The 22,892-nt window shown below is 32.7% G+C and overlaps 2 protein-coding genes across 2 annotated transcripts in view; both read right to left on the reverse strand.

Annotated features, from left to right (window-relative positions):
• LOC139498786 (uncharacterized) overlaps positions 1 to 22,892 on the reverse strand; it is a 598,641-nt gene that overhangs the window by 493,938 nt on the left and 81,811 nt on the right. The window lies entirely within an intron of this gene.
• LOC139498784 (uncharacterized) lies at positions 6,017 to 13,136 on the reverse strand. The gene is made up of 2 exons (XM_071287335.1): positions 13,040 to 13,136; positions 6,017 to 7,922 (listed from the first exon to the last, which is right to left on the reverse strand). Exon 2 carries the CDS (start codon positions 7,907 to 7,909, stop codon positions 6,110 to 6,112), a length of 1,800 nt encoding a protein of 599 aa, XP_071143436.1. The 5' UTR covers positions 7,910 to 7,922; positions 13,040 to 13,136; the 3' UTR covers positions 6,017 to 6,109.

The raw sequence follows: 22,892 nt of genomic DNA on the forward strand, positions 1-22,892 counted from the left end.
GATTTATGAGTTTGACTGTCCCTTTGGTATCTTTCGTCCCTTTTTTGCAATAATTCCACGTCTCCTTATTTTGATATTATCTCACCCTTGATGGTAACATTGTCATCTTCTGTATAAAAGCACGGAACGTTAACATGTGCTCCTCAGTCTGCCTAAATGCCATGCTGTTCACATAATAACTATAATATTGATTTATTTGTTGTAAGTTGAATAATGATCAGTGACGAGTATTACACTCTTATCCTTGATCTCTTGATAAAAATTGAAATGGTTTCAAAGGGAAAATATGCAGAATGTTTTTACCGATATTTTCACTCATGCATAAACACAACATAAGACACGAAAAGTAGAAAGACAATTACTACTCTTGTAATAAAAATGTCTGATATGCTCTCTACATTAGTACCATTTAGCATAGTTGTGAAACATGTATTAAAGAAAAACTGTTTATCTATTTTTCGTGTTTGTTTTTCTTGCATGATAATAAAACTGATATCTAGTAAACAATGTTTCTAAAATTTGGGATTCTACTGATTTGAACATTCGTTATACTAACATGATACCTGATTTCAGAGGTAGAATGAGCACTGTTTGGATAATAAATTCAAGTTTTATATCTAGACAGTGAATTGGATGCATTGTATAATAATAAAAGTACTGTTACAGTAGTGAAAGGTAATTCGTCATCGGAATATCGACAGTGTCTTCTGATCTTATCGGACCATATCTTTCTATGGAAGGTATTTGTTTTACACATCACTAGCTATCAACTCCGTCGATCGAATTGTATAACTCAATATTTTGTATTTTATTGATAAATTATATGTGCCAATTATTACACGTTACACTCTGTTGTCTGGTTTTATCTTCTTTTCATTATTGGTCACATATACGTACGCCGATTGCAGAGGACTACTCATGAATCTCAGCGAGTTCAGGACCTCGTAACTAGGCTAACTCGACGTGCCTTATGATTGTCTGATTGATTGTATTGTTTTGCATGCTACAGTGAGATTGATGGGCTCAATTATCTCAGTACATGCTTTATTTCTTTGTCAGATGGGAACATGTAAATCATGAACCGACACTTTTCATCTGTCTCTCTTCACGAGATATTAGATTGTTTTCTCAATTCATACTGCACGTGACTCGTACATCACGCAAACCCAAACTAACAATTCATTAACTAAGGAAATATGATAAGGATCAGGCGTAAAGTGTGTATAAAACTCAAATTGTAAGCGTCGGTTGTATCATCGAAGTATTATATCGACAGGAACTCCAAAGACAAATTTTCATTTTCACATCCCATTGAATTATTGAGGAAAAAGATTCCGACTCAGTTTGTCAAGAAAGTGATAACTCCTTTGTGTGGTAAACATGTATGCGATGCCGCCGTCGCCTGTATAGTTTACAGAAACTGACATTATCACGTGATTTGTTCTCGAAGGTCTTATCTTCCTACTAATGTTAATAAACACGGAAACACCTGTATCTTTTACGTATCGCTACATGAATAACGACACCGGTTTCCGTTCAATACTTAAAGACTACAGCTGAAACAATCTAAAAAAATGTGTTCGGAAAGAAGTTAAGATTTTTTTAGTTTTGTTTAAAATGTTTATATCTTTGGAACTAGAAATGCGAAGCGCGTGTAGTTTGCCGGATGGTGCCGAATAACTCAAATTGTTTGTTAAAGATTGTAAACTTTTATCGAGTGTAACACAAATATTTATGATTTTCTCTATCGTAAAATTCCGTGAAATGTTATAAACTTATTTATCAAAGCCCTGTAACCCCGTCTCTAAATCCAACCCCAGCCCCCTCAACCACCAACGGCGAACTTTTGAATTAAAATTTTCTTGGAATTTTTTTTTATTAACATATTTGTCAAAGTAAGCACAGAAACACAATAATTAAAATTGATAATAAATTTGAAGTATACTTCACATGAACATTTTATCATTTTCAAGCTTGACATGCATTTAAATATATATAACAGTTACGTATGTTCAGCCAACAGCCTAGTCCAAATAATTATGACGTCTGGCAAGGCCAATACGTTATAATTTTTTGGACTTTAAAATAGTCTTATATGCCAGCTTTAGCTGGCACTTATGGTAGAAGCATCGTTTTGGAATAAAGAACGATAACTCTCTCTACACGACCCATCTGAAAAGTTTCGTCACTCTCGTTAAATCTCGTACGATTATTTTTTTTTAATGGCGGCCCAATTTAACGTTTCAACGCGAACTTGAAAAAACGGGACAGATAGGAATAATTTCAATATGAAATACGACATGAATTTTTATTTGTTTTACAGAAACAAGAATTTAGAAATTTTGTTAACTTGTGAAGTTTATTTAAATTTTATTGTACCACGGAAATTACCGAAGTTAGAACATCTGACGCCATGTTTCGTCTGCTACAACTTTCCATTATCAGTGAGGTCAAAACAAATTACTTGAATAATCACAGGTACTTCATTTAAAAGTCACAAAATCATAATTAACGATAACGTATTTAGCGTAAACGTTCCGTCCAGCCATGGGAACACAGAAAAAAACTCTGCAAGCAATACATTTCGGATTTTTTTTTATAATGACCATGCGGGGTAAATTCCGGTGCACTGATTGACCATGCAGGACTACTTATGTTCATCTGCCACATAATTCCACACATCAAGGAACAGTGATAATGACGTTGGTTATACTGTTGAATGTGATCACGGTTATTCATGTAGCTAATGACGAATCCAGAATTTTCATAAGGGGGCACGCTGACGGGGCGCTCCAGTCATGCTTCAGTGATTCCCTATATAATCAACAAAATTTTCCCCACGAAAAAGCCCCCCCCCCCTCTGGATCCGCCTATGGTAGCCCACAGACTAAATCACAACTTTAATAACAAAAGTTTAAAACAAAAAAAAATATTCAAATAATTCACAATCTTTTAATTATGTACTTCCTTTGGCAAACTCTCAACACATCTTTTTATTGATTATGTCACATATCAGATATCTACCTTATAAGTCCCAGGAGAAGGAAACTGTTTTGTTTTCTTTCTCTCTAAGGTTAATCATAAAAGGAGACTTGAGTCTGAGTAGTACATTTAGTACTGTATACATTGATGCTCCCATATTGTCCAAAATTATATTTTATGGGAAGATTATGATAACCCATGAGAATACCATGACTTTGATACATGTAGGTATATACAGGGCTTGTTACTTTGAAGAATGTGGGTTACATCCTTTAAAATTCAAGCTGCAGCAGTTCCTTGTATATATTTTATGCATCAGTTTAAACCTGATCAAAACATTTTCACTCTACCAAGTACTTTATCACTATATAACTGTCACTCAGGTTCACATTTCAACCTATTTAGCAATACACACTTATGGTTACATGTATATAACATCACAGTACCAAAATTGCACTCAGTAACCAAATTGCTATTCAGCAAAAAAAAAACTGCAGAAATCTTACAAGTTTTCTTTCACCATGACCTGGCATGTAAAGTTATATAATTGTCATCTTTTTAAAATGAGCAAATTAAAATTGTTACCAGCATCCTTTTCTTCAAAAAATAATAGTTGAAGCATGGAATAATGTCAAATTGTTTGAAATATTTGAAGAAATAAAACAAAACATCTGTTTATATTCCAGTTTTAAGGATTTGAAATTAACCATACATGTAATGATGTATGGAATTTGGGTACTGACCTCATTACAGTATCATGGATTGTTTAGAGGTCATTTCAAACCCAAATTTCTATGACTCTACATGGACTCAAAATTAAATTGGTGTAACTATATTTTAAAGAAGGATAGTCTACAAAATAAGCACAGAATAAACTTTTGCCTAGTACATAAAAAAACTGACAATATACATGTAGGTGCAATTTGAGTATTCTCATGTTATCAACTTCACAACAGAACTACAAATTTATTTTCATGACCAAAACAAAAAAAGGTACAAACCTAAAGGCAATAAAATGCTTCGCCATGCACAGCCTGATACAACCACAGATGTATATTTAGCATTTTAAAAACACCATTTTTTTTAATTTTCAGTTGAAATCAAACATATTCTATTTTGAAAACAGGTATCAGGTGAACTCAAACATTTCTATTCAGCAGAAGTCTTTAACTCCTTAATTTCATATGATAGCAAGTCCTACAAAAATATTGAAAATGTGTACATTTAATTTTTTTTCTAGCTTCTCTCATGTGAAAGCGGTACCTTTTTGGTCACTATTTATGTGTTGCGTCTAAATAAGAATTGTAACACTTTGTAGTAACTGAACAGGTTAAACAAATACTTCTCAAGAAACAGACAAAGAAGACAACTTGGAACAGCACAAGTCATGCCAGTATACATGTATGTATGAATAAAAACTCAGATCTGACAGAATAGCATGGACAATATGTTAGGTATATGTCTTTGTGAATATATAGTGAGGAAAGTTATCAATAATTCTGCAGATAATGCAATTTTACCAAGTGTTTTGTACATTTTCTGTTAAAATTTTCACACAATAAGTGAAACATTCAAACAGGCTAAACTAAATTTGTATTCCTGAAAGTTTCAAACAATGACAAGTGTTTTATTTACCAAATAACTCATGTGTTTCTGTGAGAGAAAAAAACATGTGCAATTTTGGTAATTAAAGGGAAAGAAGATCCTTTTGCAGCGCACTGGCACATATCAATTGTGAATATATATATACTTAGTTACCAAATATATTTTCTTTACTCACGTCAACATTATCAAGAAGTACACATCATAGGAAAAATGCACCAATTACAGATAAAATATTTAAAACCCCCTATTTTGTGTGCATCTCCTGCCAAATCAATATTTGTTGCATCTATATATACTAGATCAGTTAAATAAATGTAATTAAGTTAAATTTTTGAAGAAAAACCCAAAATTTTGAAAAAAAACCAACCCAAAAATGTTGTTCCATAACCAAAAAATCAAGGTGCAAAAATCAATTCTAATCTTCCTTTTATGTACATGTATTGATCCTTCTAGTAAAATGTCATAGAGATCCATTCACTTATACTCAAGTTATTCTGTGGAAACTAAATGTGTCTTCTCGAAAACAACTATGACATGATTAAGCATTACTCGAAAGCAAATTTTTGACATGCTTGTATTTCCCATTTCCATTCTCAATTTTATTCTGCTGTCATATAAAAACTTGAAAAGTAAACTACATCATGTACATGTAACAAAAAAATATATATGCAAGAAATGACATAAAACTGACTCTGAATACATGAGACTCACAAACTGAAGATGATCAGGAATACAAATGTTTTTTTATTCGAGTCGGATTTTTTTCACCGAATCCTTTCAGCACTATCAATTAAAAATTAAAATTATTTAGTCAAAATTTAACACTAGTATTAAAGTTTATCATAACAAATTGGCAAATATAGCCATTATTACCTAAAAAAAAACTACTGTGTACAGACTTATCTGTGCGCTTTGGGAAGTTTTAAATGTTTTTAGATATATAAAAGTTAAATTTATTTTGCATATCTGAAAGATAAAATCATTTTTGGTGAAGGTCTGGATTCAAAATATTTTTTTTGTCCTCTGCTTGAACAGATTTTTTATTCATCAATTTGGGAATCAGGATATTTTTTGAGGAAAAATACCATAACCCCTCCTGCCTTTTCAAGTTCAATGATCGTTCCCTAAACATTTTCCATCCGAAGTTATAATTTTATTTTAGACATAAACAATATGTTAATGTAGCCTAGGACATTCGTTCAGAACATGCATGAAATATTTGCCACTGGACGTTCAACAACCAACACCAATGAATATATATAGGACATTGTCTTAGTATTTATTTAATAATTAGCAATATAGCTTATAGGTATATCATAAATAGGTACATGTATAAAGCTGGCATTTAAGGTAGCGCCTTCCTCATATTATGATAGTATAATATAAACTACACTACTATTTCATTCAACATGATAGCAATGTAATTGTAGTCACATGTATTCTTGTTATGCATAATGTTTTTCCGTTTTACTGAGGTAGCTCCATTACGCGGCATGGTTATCAAATACTTCCTTGATTACTATCATAGTAATGCTCTCACTATCCCGAGACTGTTATGTACTATTCCAAAAATTAACTTATTGGAAAAAATTAGGTATCGCTCCCTTATTGTTAGTTCAAGATTATGCAGCGCCTTGTGTGTTCCTCTATAATCCGCAAGATGATGATAGCAAAGAAATTGTAGGAGATACGAGTACACAACAGGAGGGATAGGAAGATGCAGTTTGTCGGTAATTAAGGATGTCAGTTCGTCTGGCAATAAATAAAATGTAACTTGAAACCATACATTATCAATCATCAAATATTTAAACGCATGTAATAATCCCCATTTTTTCTCCATCTGCTGGAACACAGTCTGTTCAGCAAAGCTGTTTGCATCATGTAGATATATCTTATCCGGTGTACAACTGACTAAACAATAGTTGATGATATTGAGACATTCCCGAAATCGTTTACATTTATAAAACAAAGATGCTAACAATAACCATGAGGATACAGAATCTGACTGTAAACTCATCTTGAAATGACCGAATAGTTTCTTGTTTTGTCTGTAAAACGATTTGTTTTTGTCTGCCAGGTTAACAGTTTCAGAAGATTGTAACGTTTTTCTGGAACAAACACCCAGTATGTACCAACCAATTTCCTTTTTATCATTTACCAAACGTTTTAATGTACTGTTAATTGAACCTTGACGATACACCACTGTTGCATAAAAAAAACATGATAATGCCGACGCTGATAGCTCCATTCTATGAGAATTATCTAACTCTAATCTGTAATTCTGAAAAGTAGAAGTTTCAAATATAGAAATCAATGGTGATTCATAAATAAACCGAAGTGTATTCAGTAATGCCTTATGTTCTTTGTCGGTAAATCTGTCTTCAAACAGATTGTTTTCTGGGATAAAATAATGAAGACATGTTTTATATTCAACACAGTAAACAAGTCTTCTGATACAGTCCAAGAAACAAGAAATCATATTCTCCGGTTTCCATCCTGATGGATTGATTTCCTCACTCAGCCAGAACATTATTGTTTTAAGAAAATAGGAACAAAGCAGATCACCATGCCTCGGTTTGATGAGGTCATTTAAGATAATTTTCATTAACGCATAACATAATAACTGAGTATGGGAAAAAGAATGAACCAACAACTTTTCGGTTACGGAAAATGATATTCGCCATTGTAATTCCTCATTTGGAGAGTTTTTACATCCAATAGGAACAAATAAAACTCCGTATTGAACAGCTGCAGTAACAAGTGTGTGATGTGGCCATGTTGTACTTGATCTGTAAATCCATTGTTGAGCTGATGTGATCCATTCTTTACATCTCAAACAACCTGCATGATCAATTTCCCCACCTGGTGTCGAAATACATGGACCGTGAATAATGTAATCTCCACATATTTTGTTTTCCCGAAAACATTTGCTTGAGATATACATTTCTTCTCCCTCAGTCTCAAACCAGTCTTGTATTGAATCAATATTAAAGTTGTTAACTAATTTCAGTTTTGTAAATCCTGGTTTTGTGTCGTTTGTATCCATAACTAATAGTACTTTACCTGGATCATCCTGGACATTATTTAAGCTTTCACACACAAGAATACAGTTAAAGAATAACATCTCGTCGTAATCACTACCTTTGAGATCTATACCTTCTGCCTTACTACCACTACTTATGCAGGTTGCATCATCAGTACTTTCACAAATATCTTTCGCAGTGAATATATCTCTTCTTGTCCTGACAACTTCTTCAGAACCGATTATGTCACAAAGGTAGTTATAGAATTGAATTGATAGATTCTTGTCCCTTAAATTCATAGTTGCAACATATCTAGAAAACAAATAAAAAAAAGATTTCCAAAAACCAGACTGAGTTACGCACTGTTTGAAAACAAATATTTAATCAACTTTAGTAGCACAACGTTGTTTGTTGATGAATTGTCAGAACATGCTTGGGTATGTTTAATATGCACTCAACATTCAGACTGTATGTAGCCATTGATGCGTTATTGATGTTATCATAATTATTGCGTTTTATATTGAAAATGAATACTTACATAAAGTTTAGAGAATGCATAGAAATATTTCAGGGATAATAGAGTTAAAATCTTTGTATTTTAGTTATAAAAGAAAAGGACTATACAAACTGTATACTTTTCTTCTCGATAATTTTAGTTTCACTCTCCAATTTTACATTAAAGTGTACAATATTTGTATTTTCTTTATTGCACATTGTTGTCTTCAATATTTAAACATTTGTCTTGATACTTTTTCTCGAACTGTTACGATCATAATTAATAAAATAAAACTTGTAACAAAACAGAGTACCTGATAATTATATGTGTAGCGTTTATTTGAATGATAAACGTAGAGTAGTAATTAAGGTCATTTCTCTACACGAGGAAAGACCTTATTGTTTTTCTAATGTTTTTTTTTCTTTTCTTTTTTTTTTTTCTTCCAATTTTTTTGTAGGAATGCCCTCCCCGCGTTTCTGTTGAAGTTATCAAGACCAAGTATGGACCATCGATAGACCTCATCAAGATTACTAGATGAGCCTGTTAAGGATTTTATCATCTGCTGTACACGTTATCTCCCTTTTATTGTTTTTTTTTTCTACATGGGCCCGCCTCGTTGTTTTCGAAGATATCATGACCTTATTTAGACAATAGGCACATCTCATTATGATGTAATACCAGATGAGGTTTGGTATTGCATCGTATATTTGATAATTCAATGTGGCCTTGATGAACTTTGGAATTGTCCCGAATCATTTAACAGATTTGACATATATATTGTCGTTTTAGAGATAATGCAGTTTCAAATTTAGCGAGCTATGGCATGTATTTATGAATCAACAACAGTTTACTACCTGACATTTTCAGAAATTTGAGAGTTTAACATGGTAATATGTTTGACAAAATACCAAAAACTGTCAATGAAAAACAAAAATAAAATCAATTTTAAATTTTCATCTTTTACATTGACTTTGTAAGTTTAATACGTTGTATTTATATAATTGATATTTCATCATTTTTTACACTTGGCCAAATGTGGTCATTATGCAAAAATGAACATTTCAAACCACTTTTGTGCAAAAAAATCAAATTTCCTCGATGGTTTCGGTTGTCGCATATCAAATGGAGGTCCATAAAGCGTACATTTAAAATATCTAATTGACGTTCCAAAAATGGGTTGGGTGGGGTCATTGAGTGCAAAACATACATTTTCTTTAAAAATAAGGTTGTTGTATATCAAATGAAAAGTCATAACGTGTACATTTCAAATACCAAATTCCTGTCCTCCAAAAAATAGATGGATGGTTTTATTAAGCGTTGTCGCATATAAAATGAAATATCATCAAGTCTACATTACAAATATCGTACCTGCCATCTCAAGAAAGTAAGGTGGATGGGGTCATTAAGTGTAAAAAGTGAAAAGATTCAGAAGGTATGCTTGTCATATATCAAATGAAAACTAAAACATCACTTTTACAGGAACGACCTTTCAATTTTTTTACAAACTATTGAGATACTAGTTCTTTATCTGGTTTGCTAATTTATTTTTAATTTTTCACTTATATTTTTAGACATTTAAAGATAATAATGTGTTTACATAATATGAGAAGCTATATATGCACAATTGACCTTGTGTGTACTCTCATTTGATAAAAATCATGATATTCAAGTAAAATATTATTAAATAAGATATATTGTGAGTTGATTGCGTCTCAAAGCAAATTTTCTCAGACAAATTTCTTGCAAAAGGACCATGTATATATGTAGACATAGCAAGCCATTCTCAGTGTAAGGAGTCGTTTCTTCTGACTTTTTCTCCTTATTTTATACGCAGAGTAAATTCAAGATTTACAAAAGGACTTAATGAAAACTCCTTGGAGTCAGTAAATTTGAATATGAAAAGTTCAATCGTCTTGAAAACTTCAACTTCATACTAATTATATTATGTCTATCATTGGAGGGAAAGTAATCCCAAAATATTTAGTCATCGGCCAAAAACGTTGATTTTTTTTTAAACTTTCTAACTTATGGACACTAATGCATGCTCTTCAACTTTGTACTTGTTTGGCTTTATCAATATTTTGATATGCGCGTCACTGATGAGTCTTATGTAGACGAAACGCGCGTCTGCGGTTCTAAATTATAATCCTGGTACCTTTGATAACTATATCAATTGGTGTCTATGTATACGGTTGTAGAGAAGGCTATATCTACCTACAAATTGGTAGAAGTATATCGACCTCAAACTGGTTGATATATCCTCGTATCTATCTCATAAAAAGATTATGTCATGTATTAGCATTAAAACAAGTTTGCAAAGTTTTAGGAAAAAATGTGCGTCGAGTTCAAAAAAGTTATATTTTTCATGACATTGATCTAATATTGTTTTTATTCTGTAACTTTGACTAAAGACCCAAATTTTGCAAAACACTTATCCTACCTCCATGATAACTATGGTGTTGTCCCCGCAGATAAAGCCCCAAACAACATTGTTTTTGTGTGCAAAACTCATTACATTAACTGCTTAATAAACGAGTTAGGTATTAACAATTCACTTGGAAACTCAACATAAACACCAACGGCACGTATCAAAGAGGAAATCCTGGATAGTCATTGATAGGTCTTTTCTATGTTCCTTTGGAATTTCAACCAAAGATGAAGAACTGGATCTTCCATCAATGTATTGGATACCTAAACTACATAAGAGTCATCACAAACAACGGTATATTTCAGGGTCTTCCAAGTGCTCCACGAAACCTCTTTCTAAATTAAAAACATCTATTTAATCAGCAATCAAAGGCAGGCTTCAAAGTTATTGTTAAACTGCCTATTCTAGAGGTGGCGTGAATCAGATGGGGATACTCTTAAATTCCAAAGATCTTTTATAGTACATACCATCTAACTCTCTTTCATCTTGTAATAGTATTAAAACATTCTTAGGAAGATAAGAAGTTAACGATATCCTTTAACTTTACTTTCCGCTATATAGATGATGTTCTTTCACTAAATAATTCAAAATTTGGTGACGATGTGGAACGCATCTATCCCATCGAACTAGGGATAAAGGATACTACAGATACAGTTAATTCGGCCTCATATCTTGACTTGCATCTAGACATTGACAATGAGGGTCGGTTGAAAACAAAACTTTACGACAAAAGAGATGATTTCAGCTTTCCAATTGTGAACTTTCCATTTTTTTTGCTATTTGTAAAATTAAGATGAATCATATCTGGGGTACATCTGGATAAACAGTACTTGATTATAATAAGACAATCCAGAAATCGTTTACATTTGTAAAATAAAGATGATATCAATAACCAGGAGGAAATTGAATCTGATCGTAAATTTATCTTGAAATAACTCAACATTCTCTTGTTGTTTTGGTAAACAGATTTGTTTCTAGCCATCAGGTTACAAATATCTCCCAATTGATACGATATTCCCAAGCTTGCATTTCCTATCTTGATTTTCTTGATAGAAGGTTGCTGCTCACAAGGAAACTATGTTCCAAATGGTGAAGTTGCAATCATCCCTTCGTAAATTTTTCGGACGCCATCACGAGTTGGTTGACCGTTATGGAATAACCGTTTCACAAATGATATCTGATATGTTCCTTACGTCGTAACTCCCTTTCATGAATGTGACCTATCGAAATAGACTATTAACCGGAATTGTTATTACATAGGCAACACGACGGGTGCCACATGTGTAGCAGGATCTGCTTACACTTCCGGAGCACCTGAGATCATTCCCTAGTTTTTGGTGGGGTTTGTGTTGTTTATTCTTTAGTATTCTATGTTGTGTCATGTGTACTATTGTTTGTCTGTTTGATTTTTTCATTCTTAGCCATGGCGTTGTTAGTTTATTTTCGATTTATGCGTTTGACTGTCCCTTTGGTATCTTTCGTCCCTCTTTTTAATCGCTTTTTAATCGTAATTCAAATGTCAAACTCATTTGTATCCCTTATTGAACCACTGAATGCGGAGAAACTGTTTCATGATGAAATTGACATTATACAAAATATAAGTTATATAGCAAAATATATGTTACTATATTTAGGAAATAAACACAACCAGTTGCAGTATAAAAATATGATAAACACAACGGAACTGTTTTGAAGTGCCACAGGCAAAATGATATCCTGCTATGCTTGGAATATTTCAATTTTTAAACATTACTTTGACAATTGGAGTTTTAGTGAATAAAATCACAGACTATCAAATGCAAAGTACAATTACCGGCAATTGTATTGTTAGCAATTATATTCTTACATGGTGCTTTAAATATACTTTTATAGGCATATTATTCTTGCGTTATACATGTTGTACGACCACCTTTTTTTTTTTAAATTTAACTGATGTGGATTTGTTTGCAGGGCCCAGAATTGTGTACATTCTATGTTTTCTTGTATACATTGATAAAAATGTTTCAAACATTGGAATAGGCTAAGACAATGGTAGTATTGTATCTTTATTCAGTTGTTTATTGATATTCAATTAAAATTTCAGGGTTCAACACAAATAGATGAAGATATATTTAACACTTGGGTGTGCATGCATTATTCACTGGTTAGATTTTGATGTCAAGTCATGCGACAAATGGCAAAAGAAAAAAATCACGATCATAGAAGAAAATCCTCAATATCTGACGCAGGTTACGTATAAATAAAGCTAAATCTTACTGTACGTATTATGAGAACAAAATTACATTACTTAACTTGCATAATCATTTTCGGTGATTGAAATTAAAGCTTTACTTAGTTTTTTTACATTTAGTATATCATTTGGTTTTTTTTTATTTATTGTATCAATATGTAAGTGATATTACCTAAAGTGTGTTTATTTTTAGCAATAGTTTTTACTTTCCTTTTAAAATATTGTACAACCTCAACTGATAAATCTTTACGAATACACAAAAGTAATGTACTTACGCAATTTCTGATCTTCGTTTTAATCTGTAAACTATCTTGATGAAAACGAATTAATTTTTGAAATAGTAGTTAGCATTTGTGTAAACACAATGGTGGCAGTTGAACAGGAAGTAAAATATCAAACAAACAGGACAATCTATTTATACTGATGACATTTGAATATTTAGTCGACCAGGCGATCGCCATGTCTAATACTTACTGCAGGTGAACAGAAAGTAAATTATCAAACAAAAAGGACAATCTATTTATACTGATGACAATTAGATATTTAAAAGACCAGGTCATCTCCATATCTACTATTTCTTTACGAATAATCTAAATAGGAATTTGTAGTTTACTGCAATTTATCTGTTTATATTTACGTCAAACATTTGAAGAATGATGGGTTAAACCTGGTTGTATGGGAAGCCAAAGGTCTCTCTTATCGGCAGTTTAAAAAAACGCTATTATATGACAATAAAATTTGTATTTATGGCGAATAATACACTATACAAATCTTGTAATTATCTGCTGTCATTCGTATAATTAAAAACAAAAAAGCTGTGGTATGATTGCCATTGCGACAACTCTCCAGAAGAGACCAAATGACACAGAAATCAACAACTATAGGTCACCGTACGGCCCTCAACAATGAACAAAGTCCTTACCGCTGTTATATAAAATGTTTCTATTTATCATAATTGCAGTATGGTATCTTATATTTTTGCATACTATATAGACGTTAACATGGTTAATCAAGTGTCTTGTTTTAAATCATGATATTAGACTTCAAAATGTAAACTGCTAATTGTATTTTTTCAAACTCTGTGATGTGTAGTTTTGAAGTATTCAACAGATTACACTCGTGTCACAGGATATCGATGTATATCCTGTAGGTTATTCGTGTTCATTACGCGTGTTATTATCCGTTAGACGTCCGTCAATATCTGTTTCATTTCGTTCAGTGTCCGCTTCATCAGTTGACGTCCGTTTAGTCCGGTTGAAAATTTTGAGCATGTTTAAAACTTTGAACGAACGTTCAACGGATGAAGTGTCCAGTAGGCGTCTGTTTTTTTTTTTACAATACTCGTCCGTTCTGTGTCCGTTTTGTATCCGTTACTTGTCCGTTATACATACGTTGGAGGTCTGGTGGACAGGTTCACTAACGGACTTTACCGGACGTAAAACGAACGTGTGACGGACATGAACGGAAGGATAACTGAAAGATAATTGATTATAAAACGGATACATACCAATTGAAAAAAATCGCGTCAGAAAAAGCAATTATTGGTATGTTAGTTTTTTTAAGAATCATGAATATTTTTGGCTTTTTATAGCTGACTACATGTATGCGGTATGGGCTTTGTTCATTGTTGAAGGCCGTACGTAATTTTTGTGTCATTTTGGTCTCTTGTGGAGAGTTGTCTCATTGGCAATCATATCACATCTTCTTTTTTATATCAACTTCTAAATCATGATCAGGCAAAGTTATTGGCTTTTTATTCTGACAATTTTTTTCTTATTTCATTTCCACCCCTACCATTTCTAGGCATATTACACGTCCGTTTTATTTGTTCATTACATAGCGGACCCCTAACGGATGAAAATTTTGTAAATGGAAATTTTTTGTGTATCCTTTCGGCATCCGTTCGAGCTTTCTGGTAAAGTGTGACCACAGTTTTAAGCAGATTTCGCATGCTAAGAATAAACACACAATATTTTTTTATTATGTTGACCTGACCAGAGATCAAACTAACCATCTCCCACACTTTAACTACGTCGATACCGGTTTTAAAATATTTAAAAAGAAAACTGAATTAATATTTAAAAATCGATAATCTTAAAAATTCATACATTTCATCAAAAGTTATCCTCATTTATAATAGATCTTTGGTCAGTTCTATGACTAGAACATTATACGGCTAAACAATTTCTACGACTAGAACAGTTGATTTGGTCAGTTCTATCAATAGAACAGTTTTAGGAACTCTTTGTCTTAAATATAAATAAGTCAAAAGAATATGATATATGTTAAAAACATTCTAAATTACAATGTACAGTGGAGATGACTTCTAGCCTCTCATTAGAACTGTCAGAATAATCTGTCATTGAACTGTTCTAAACTATCCTAGAACAGTTCTAAGCAGAACTGTCAGAATCAGATGATAAAAGTTGGAAAGGATGATATTTTGTTAAAATTTTTAAGTCTTATGAGCATGATGAGTGAGGGTCATTTCCCAACCAATAATATCGCCTTTTCGTTGTTTCGCGATGTAGTCGAATGGTTTTCCAAGGACGATTCTCGAAATATGACTGTACAGTTTTTTTGGATTGGTCGCAAATTGTTTGGTGGCAGATTTTTTCGTTTTATGTCTGGTATAAAAAAAATGAAACAGAACAGCTGACAAACGCAACAACTCATTTCGACCCACTTAAATCTCGTATAAATTTTGCATGTTCGAGTGAAAGCATTCTTCGTGATTTAAATACATTTGGAAATGATTTGCCGTTAACATTTAATTCTGGTATTATGGAGAAAATGATCGACTATAAAGCTATCCGTAATGAGGAATCAAAGACGTATGTTCTTATGTTTGATGGGGAAAAAATCAAAAAAAGGCGCTGATGTCGATCTGTTGGGGTTTGAAAAGAGAATGACGTTACAACAGAGACAATAAGTAAGAGACCAAGATATAGGAGTTTTACATTCACTTAAAATATGTATAAACCAAATACAAGAAACAGCAAATGATGTGTCCTTGACACCTGCAGATATGAAAGCTAATGTCTTAAATCAGCTAAAGGCTACAAACATCATATTGTCAAGACATCTACACGAGCTGAGAAACCTAAAATGTAAAAAAGAATATGCACTGAACAAACTGATGAAAAAATCGATGGAGTTGATTGGAGAAAATTAAAATTTGCGTTTTATATTGTGCAAAACAAACATCTGGAAGATAGAAAACGTTATTGAACAAATAACAAATTTTCAAAAATGCCTTTGCAAAACTGGAACTTTCGTTAACGATGTCGGCCATTTATATGCTAAATCGAACATTATAAATCTTGAAAATCAACAAAATTTGAGATTGCTAAAATCACCCGAAAAGCTGCCAGGTAGTGTGAACGTTTCTGATTTAGCCACTGCCAAGCAAAAGTCAGAGAAATGGTTCAAAGAGAGGTCAAACATGAAAGTGACTGGTAGTGCATTATATAGAGCTCTGGGCTGTGATGGGTTGAAGTTTAAAAAAGAAAATTTCGACTCTGGTATAAATGGTATATCACCCCTCCCCCCCCCCCCAATTTCGCCAACGCAAGCTGCAGCCATGAAGCATGGTACTGACAGTTAGATTCACCAAATTGCAACAATGTTTAGTATAATAATGCCATTTGTCTTTCCAAAACTAGTTTTGTTATGAGGAAGGATCTTACATCACGAATATTGTACTGGTTTCCCCAGATGGAAGTCTTCGACTAAGTGAAAATGAAAATGTCAAATGTTTTGCCTTTGAGGGAAAGGCTCCGACTGGCAATACTTTCCAACCAGCTTTACACAATGTTGTTCCAGAAAGGTACATTTCACACACACTTTTTGAACAGAAGGCCTTAGATGCAACAGATGGAACTCTATACATGTCTTGGACATTAACTTCATGTACCCGTTTCAAAATTTTATCAAATGAAAAAGCTATAAATACAATATTACGGGAGCTTACAGAAATCTACTTTTGCGATATACTTAAACGACCAACACGCTTATCAGCAACAGCAAAGCAAATAAAACAGTACATGCAAGAAATAAGCAGAACTGGTTGTGTGTTCCTTGGAAAATTTCCTACTGTTCAAGGAAAGCTAGATTATGATGAAACTACCAACGGTTTAACTGCACACATAGATCATACACCTAGCGATGATTATAGAGACAAACTTACATACGATGAAGTGCATCGGCACATTCTTCAAGGAAAAGACACAATCTTAAGTTCTTATGAGATTTTGAGAATCATTCCTTCACAAGTAGTAGTTTACTTGTTGGCCGACCTTGATCGCTTGTTGGAGGAAGAAGCGCCGCATGCAATTCCTATAGCATACTTTTTTCGGGGATACAGCTTATCCATGGATGTTTTTCGAAGCATTACAGAATAGTGTAAAGATAAATGCTTAGAAAAGGGCATTGACGTAATTGTATCTGCTGCAGACGGTGAATTCCTACTCCTAATAGTTAGGGGCAAAAAGGGCAACCCTTTAACACAACATCAACTATCTAAGGATGTGTGGACGGAAGTATCAAAGCTGTCAAAACATCAGATTCTTCAAAAACTCAAAGATGCCAGAAAGGAATATGTTTTCGACATGAGCAGTTTGCTAAACGAACCCAATTTCTCAATGAAACCTATCTCATTGCAAAGTAAAAACAAAACCCTTTCCAGAATATGCGCCCCCATGACAGGATGGCAACGGGAACAAAAACCACAAAATAACATGGTAACTACAGAGGAGATATGTGAAATCGAACAAATGTAAGAATCAGAAGCTAGACAAACTGAATTAGAAGAAAAGCAACCAATAGAAAGCAATATCTTCCAAATGAATCATAGCAGCATCGATTGTGTTAAAGAGGAGAATGCAAGATGTTGAAAAAGTTTCAACAAGTGGTATCCAGCAAAATAAGCCTGGATCCTTTGGTTCAATTCTGTCTTTATGTCCTAACACAATGAACGAATTTCTAGAATCTTTTCGTGCATCAAACGAAAAGAAATGGGGCCAAGTTATTATATTTGATTTAATTCAGATTCTTGAAAACAGTGATTCACTTAAATAAACAGTTTACTGTGAAGGAACTTATTATTTTAACAAATATTATCAATACAAATAATACAGGACTTGGAAAACTGAAAACATCAGGAAAGAACAAAGGTAAATTAATTTCCCAACTAATGAACCCACCTGTGAAATGTGAACGAAGATCTGCCTACAAAAAAAAGAGAAAAAAGACGGTTCCAAGCTTACAGATATTATCAAGCAGAGTAATTACAAAAAGAACGTATCCAAAGAAAGTTATCAACATAGCAATCTGCAATTTTCTATGGAAGGACCGTGTTCATGAATGGAAGAAAAATGCAAGAGTAGATGACTAAGTACCAATATTTGGATTAGATGATGAATGTGATCTTTATTATGTTCCAGACACTGTCGAATCAACAGGTAACTTCGAACTTGGGGTATATGACAAAACTCATCTTGAAAGCAACTTTAGGAAAGCCTTATGTCTCGATAAAACAGACGGAATTTCCAAACATAAATGGGAGAAATTTTCAAATTCAAATCCATCCATTTTGAACTCAATGGTATTAGATGTATCTGAAGAAGGTAAAATTCTAGATCAAATGATGGAAAATATTACGAGCAGTTTGTTTACCATCGAAATTGGAGAAGAATTGAAAAGAAATCTGGACAAAAAGGAAGCGACTTTTTGTCGAATTATTCGTGACAGTTTATATGTAGCTGATGATGAACCCGGTATACCAGCAATAGAAAGATGTAAAAAACGAATGCATCTAATAAATTGGCTAAAACAGGACGTTGAATGTGGAGATTTCCCTCCATACGGTGCTCGGATAAAGGGGTTGTCGCATATACTATACGACGGACTTCGAAGCAGCAATGAAGCAAAGTTGTTCCTTTATGCACTGTCTAAGAAAGGAACATACTGTGTCCGAGCGCCAAATATTATACTCTTTGCTCTGAATCTTTTTTCAGTACTATGGAAGAGATTGATCCCTGGGGACAGGGTGTGCTTACTAAAGAAGGAGTGAAAAAACATATTTCTGATTTCACAAGCATCACTGCAATTAAATACATTTTTTTGTTCATTTAAAACTGATAAATGTACAAATTATTCCTGGGTATGGAAAGCATGGTTGCTTACATATTTGTTTAACCTCGTCGTATTCTTTGCATTTCTGCCCCGTGTTACAGAATCGTAGTCAATGAATTGGTTTCTGTCAAGCATTTTTGGTTTCCTTTTATATAAGCGGCCGTCATTTTTCTCTATGAATTCGATTCACATCTCGTATTCAGTTTTTTAGGCTTCATTTAATTGACGTATGGATTTTGTCCATGTTGGAGGCTGCCTAAGCACCTGTACTGAATTGAGTTGTTGAGTTTTATTTTATTGGATAGAAGGTGATTTGCAGTTATACCACATCCAAAAACTTTAACACCTTAACTCATTCTATTACAGACCTCTGAGACTACACATAGTTACTAAAAGATATTTCAAAGTCAATACCTACAAACTAAACAAAAGTTTTTTATGCAAATTGTATTCATTATCAATTCTACTTGTACACATATAGTTTTAACATTTCACATCCTACATAAAAGGCGAAATAACATGACGGTTGTGTAGAGATTTATCATAAATGTAACATTTATTCATTACTTCTTATTTGACCTTTTTTCCACAGACCATTTTTTATAAGAACTAAAAAGGATGCAGCATATTCGTCTGTTACAACTGAGAATGACATAAGTGTAGAGGACCCAAACATGGAAGATGACGACTCTTTAAATTGCTTCTGTAGAACAAATGGTTGGATTCGTTGTATAATTCCAAAGTAAGTTGTTGGTCGCATCTTTTTCTTTAACTCAAATGCAACATTGCCCCCATTTGTGTTAAAGAGTTGACTCACAGTCCATAATAAGGAAACGTTGATCGGTTTGATTTTTTTTAAATTCAATGAAATAATTTTTTTTCATGAATAAACCAGAAGCAGCAAATAAAGGTAAAAGTAGGATATCACAAGCCCTATTTGTTTTCTTTTCTGAAAATGTAAGAACAAATGTCTTATTAAATTCAAAATTATTATCTGCACTTGATTTGAAAAGCTAGGATTTTTTCTGGAATTGTTAACTAAACTTTATCTTTTTATAGTTTAGTTCTTAAATTTCAAATTTTATGTATCTATGTCGTATATTAAATAAGTCTTGGTAAGATATTGTTAAACCCAAAAAGTATTTTGAAACATGTCCAGAGGAGATTCTCAGTAAAAAATCACACCCGATCTACCCCAATGAGAAAATTTGTGTCGAAATACGCACCTGTTGGAGTACCTCTTAAGATTATCATAAAAGATTATATAAATTAATTTCGCCAAAAAATGAAGAAAAAAATGCAATGCTAAATCAAAGGATTTCAAGAGAGGAAATAATTGAACCATTTTTTTTTTATTGAATTTGAAGTCAAATTAAAAATGACGTTACTATGTAATACTAGTAACTATAATTCTCTATGTTATTGTTATCATCATTCTACAATAATTTAATTTTGGATGTAACGCGTCTTCTGATTGGCTGACGTTGTTTTGTTATCAGCCAATAGTCATAATTTTAGTCATATGACCGTGACGTCATTAACGTTTTTTCGTGGTTTTCTACGGTTCAAAATGGAATTTAGAATTAAATCATAAGAAATGACTGTAATATTTTTTCTGTCTATTCGAAATAACATAAAAAATGTGGTGCACACTGTTAAATAACCCGCTACGCGCTTTATTCAGTGTGCACCAAATTTTTTATGTTATTTCTTCATAAACAGAAAAAATATTACAGTCATTCCTTAAATATAATCAATTTCCATTTCAGAGACCATTTTTATGACACCAAAGCAAAGACAAGACGAACAAGAAAAGTCAGACCGTTCAAGTTCACCAATCTAAATGATCCAGCAAATGGAGATTTACCCATAAGAACTCAATATTCGTATCGCATAAATGAAATAAAGATCCTTCCTTCAAAACGCTTAGGATTGAATAGAGTTTAGGTTTTGTGTTTTATTTTGATTTTCGAGTATCCATAAAACGTGTACATTTGTGATATCCTTTAAGACATAATGCCTCGACCTAATTTCAATGCTCAAATAGGTGTTTTCATTTATCTTTGATAGTTCAACTAGTTACAAGAATATAAATTTTCTTTTAAAAATTATCAACATAGGAAGCGAGAATTAAGTCAAATATATAAAAAAGAAGATGTGGTATGATTCCCAATGAGACAACTATCCACAAAAGACCAAAATGACACAAACATTAACAACTATAGGTCACCGTACGGTCTTCAACAATGAGCAAAGCCCATACCGCATAGTCAGCTATAAAAGGCCCCGATAAGACAATGTAAAACAATTCAAACGAGAAAAGTAACGGCCTTATTTATGTAAATAAAATGAACGAAAAGCAAATATGTAACACATAAACAAACGACAACCACTGAATTACAGGCTCCTGACTTGGGACAGGCACATACATAAATAATGTGGCGGGGTTAAACATGTTAGCAGGATCTCAACCCTCCCCCTAACCTGGGACAGTGGTATAACAGTACAACATAAGAACGAACTATAAAAATCAGATGAAAAAGGCTTAACTCATCAGATGGACAAAAATACAAGTGGACGTGGCCGGGTACTTATACATCCCGACCAAAAAAAACCACAATGAACAGATCTGAGAGTACTCGCAGTTATCTGACAGCTAGTTCAAAGTTCAAAGCCACTAACAACTAATAAAAAAATCATGCATCTAAGATTAAACTATCACTCCGTACACATCCAACATCCAATGGATTTAGTGTTAGGACGTCAAAGTTCTTTTTTTTCAACTGCCATACATTGAATATTTAAAAGCAGTATATGAAATTTTCTTCATGTTTGATTATCATAAAAATAACTGAAGATTGGTACCTTTTAAAACCTTTAAACCCACTGTATTTGTTTGCAACTGTCCTAAGTGAGAAATATGATGTCAAGTAGTTGTCGGTTTTTTTTTTATGTGGTACATAAGTATTTCTCTTTTCTCGTTTTTTTATATCGATTATACCGTTTGAATGATTTTACACTAGAAATTTTTGGAACCCTTTGCAGCTTGATGTTCAATGTGAGCCAAATATCATTGTTGAAGACCATACTTCGACCTTTAATTGTTTAATTTTACAAATTGTTATCTGGATTGAGAGTTGTCTCCTTGGCACTCATACCACGTCTTCTTTTTGTGAATAAAAGATTGATTTGTTAAGCCGAAAATTCTTTTACTGACGATAAATTTGTAGAGTGTTATTACCACAAAACACCAGCAATATGGGCTATGTAGATATATCAGTTTGCGTGTAAAAAAAGAACAAACGGAAAGAAAAAAGAAAATCAGAACAAAAACATCATGTATTCACTCGTGAATAATATAATGTAAGTAAATAAAACAACAAATAAAATACAACGAGAAACAGTCTCAGTTTAGAAGTATGTAAATATATTCCAAACATAAAAAAAAAACAAAAATATCTATAAATAGAATAGGACAACAAATGTAAAAAGTAAAACACAAAAATACTGAACTCCGAGGAAAATTCAAATAGGAAAGTCCCAAATCAAATGGCATATTCAAAAGTTCAAACACTTTAAACGAATGGATAACAACTGTCATATTCCTGACTTGGCACAGGCATTTTCTTATGTAGAAAATGGTGGATTTAACCTGGTTTTAAAGCTAGCTAAACCTCTCACTTGTATATAACAGTCGCATCAAATTCCATAATAGCAATAAAGTAAGTAAATCAAAAAAGATGGAATGTAAAAATAGATTGGAAGATGAAAAAAATCTAAAATATTATAACAAATGATAAACAAACAAAGAGAACAACATCTAATACTAGCATTTTTTTTTAAATGGCCGGGGTGTAGAAAAAGCCGTCATCAATGTCAGATAGACTATAAAAGGAGTTTTTAAATATAACAACACAATTTGATAACGAATTTTCACTTCTTCAAAATGTATGCTATACTTCTAAGAGGTTTAAAATCTGTAAACTAAGTTTG

Source organism: Mytilus edulis, chromosome 12 (genome assembly GCF_963676685.1).
Source record: "Mytilus edulis chromosome 12, xbMytEdul2.2, whole genome shotgun sequence".
NCBI lineage: Eukaryota > Metazoa > Mollusca > Bivalvia > Mytilida > Mytilidae > Mytilus > Mytilus edulis.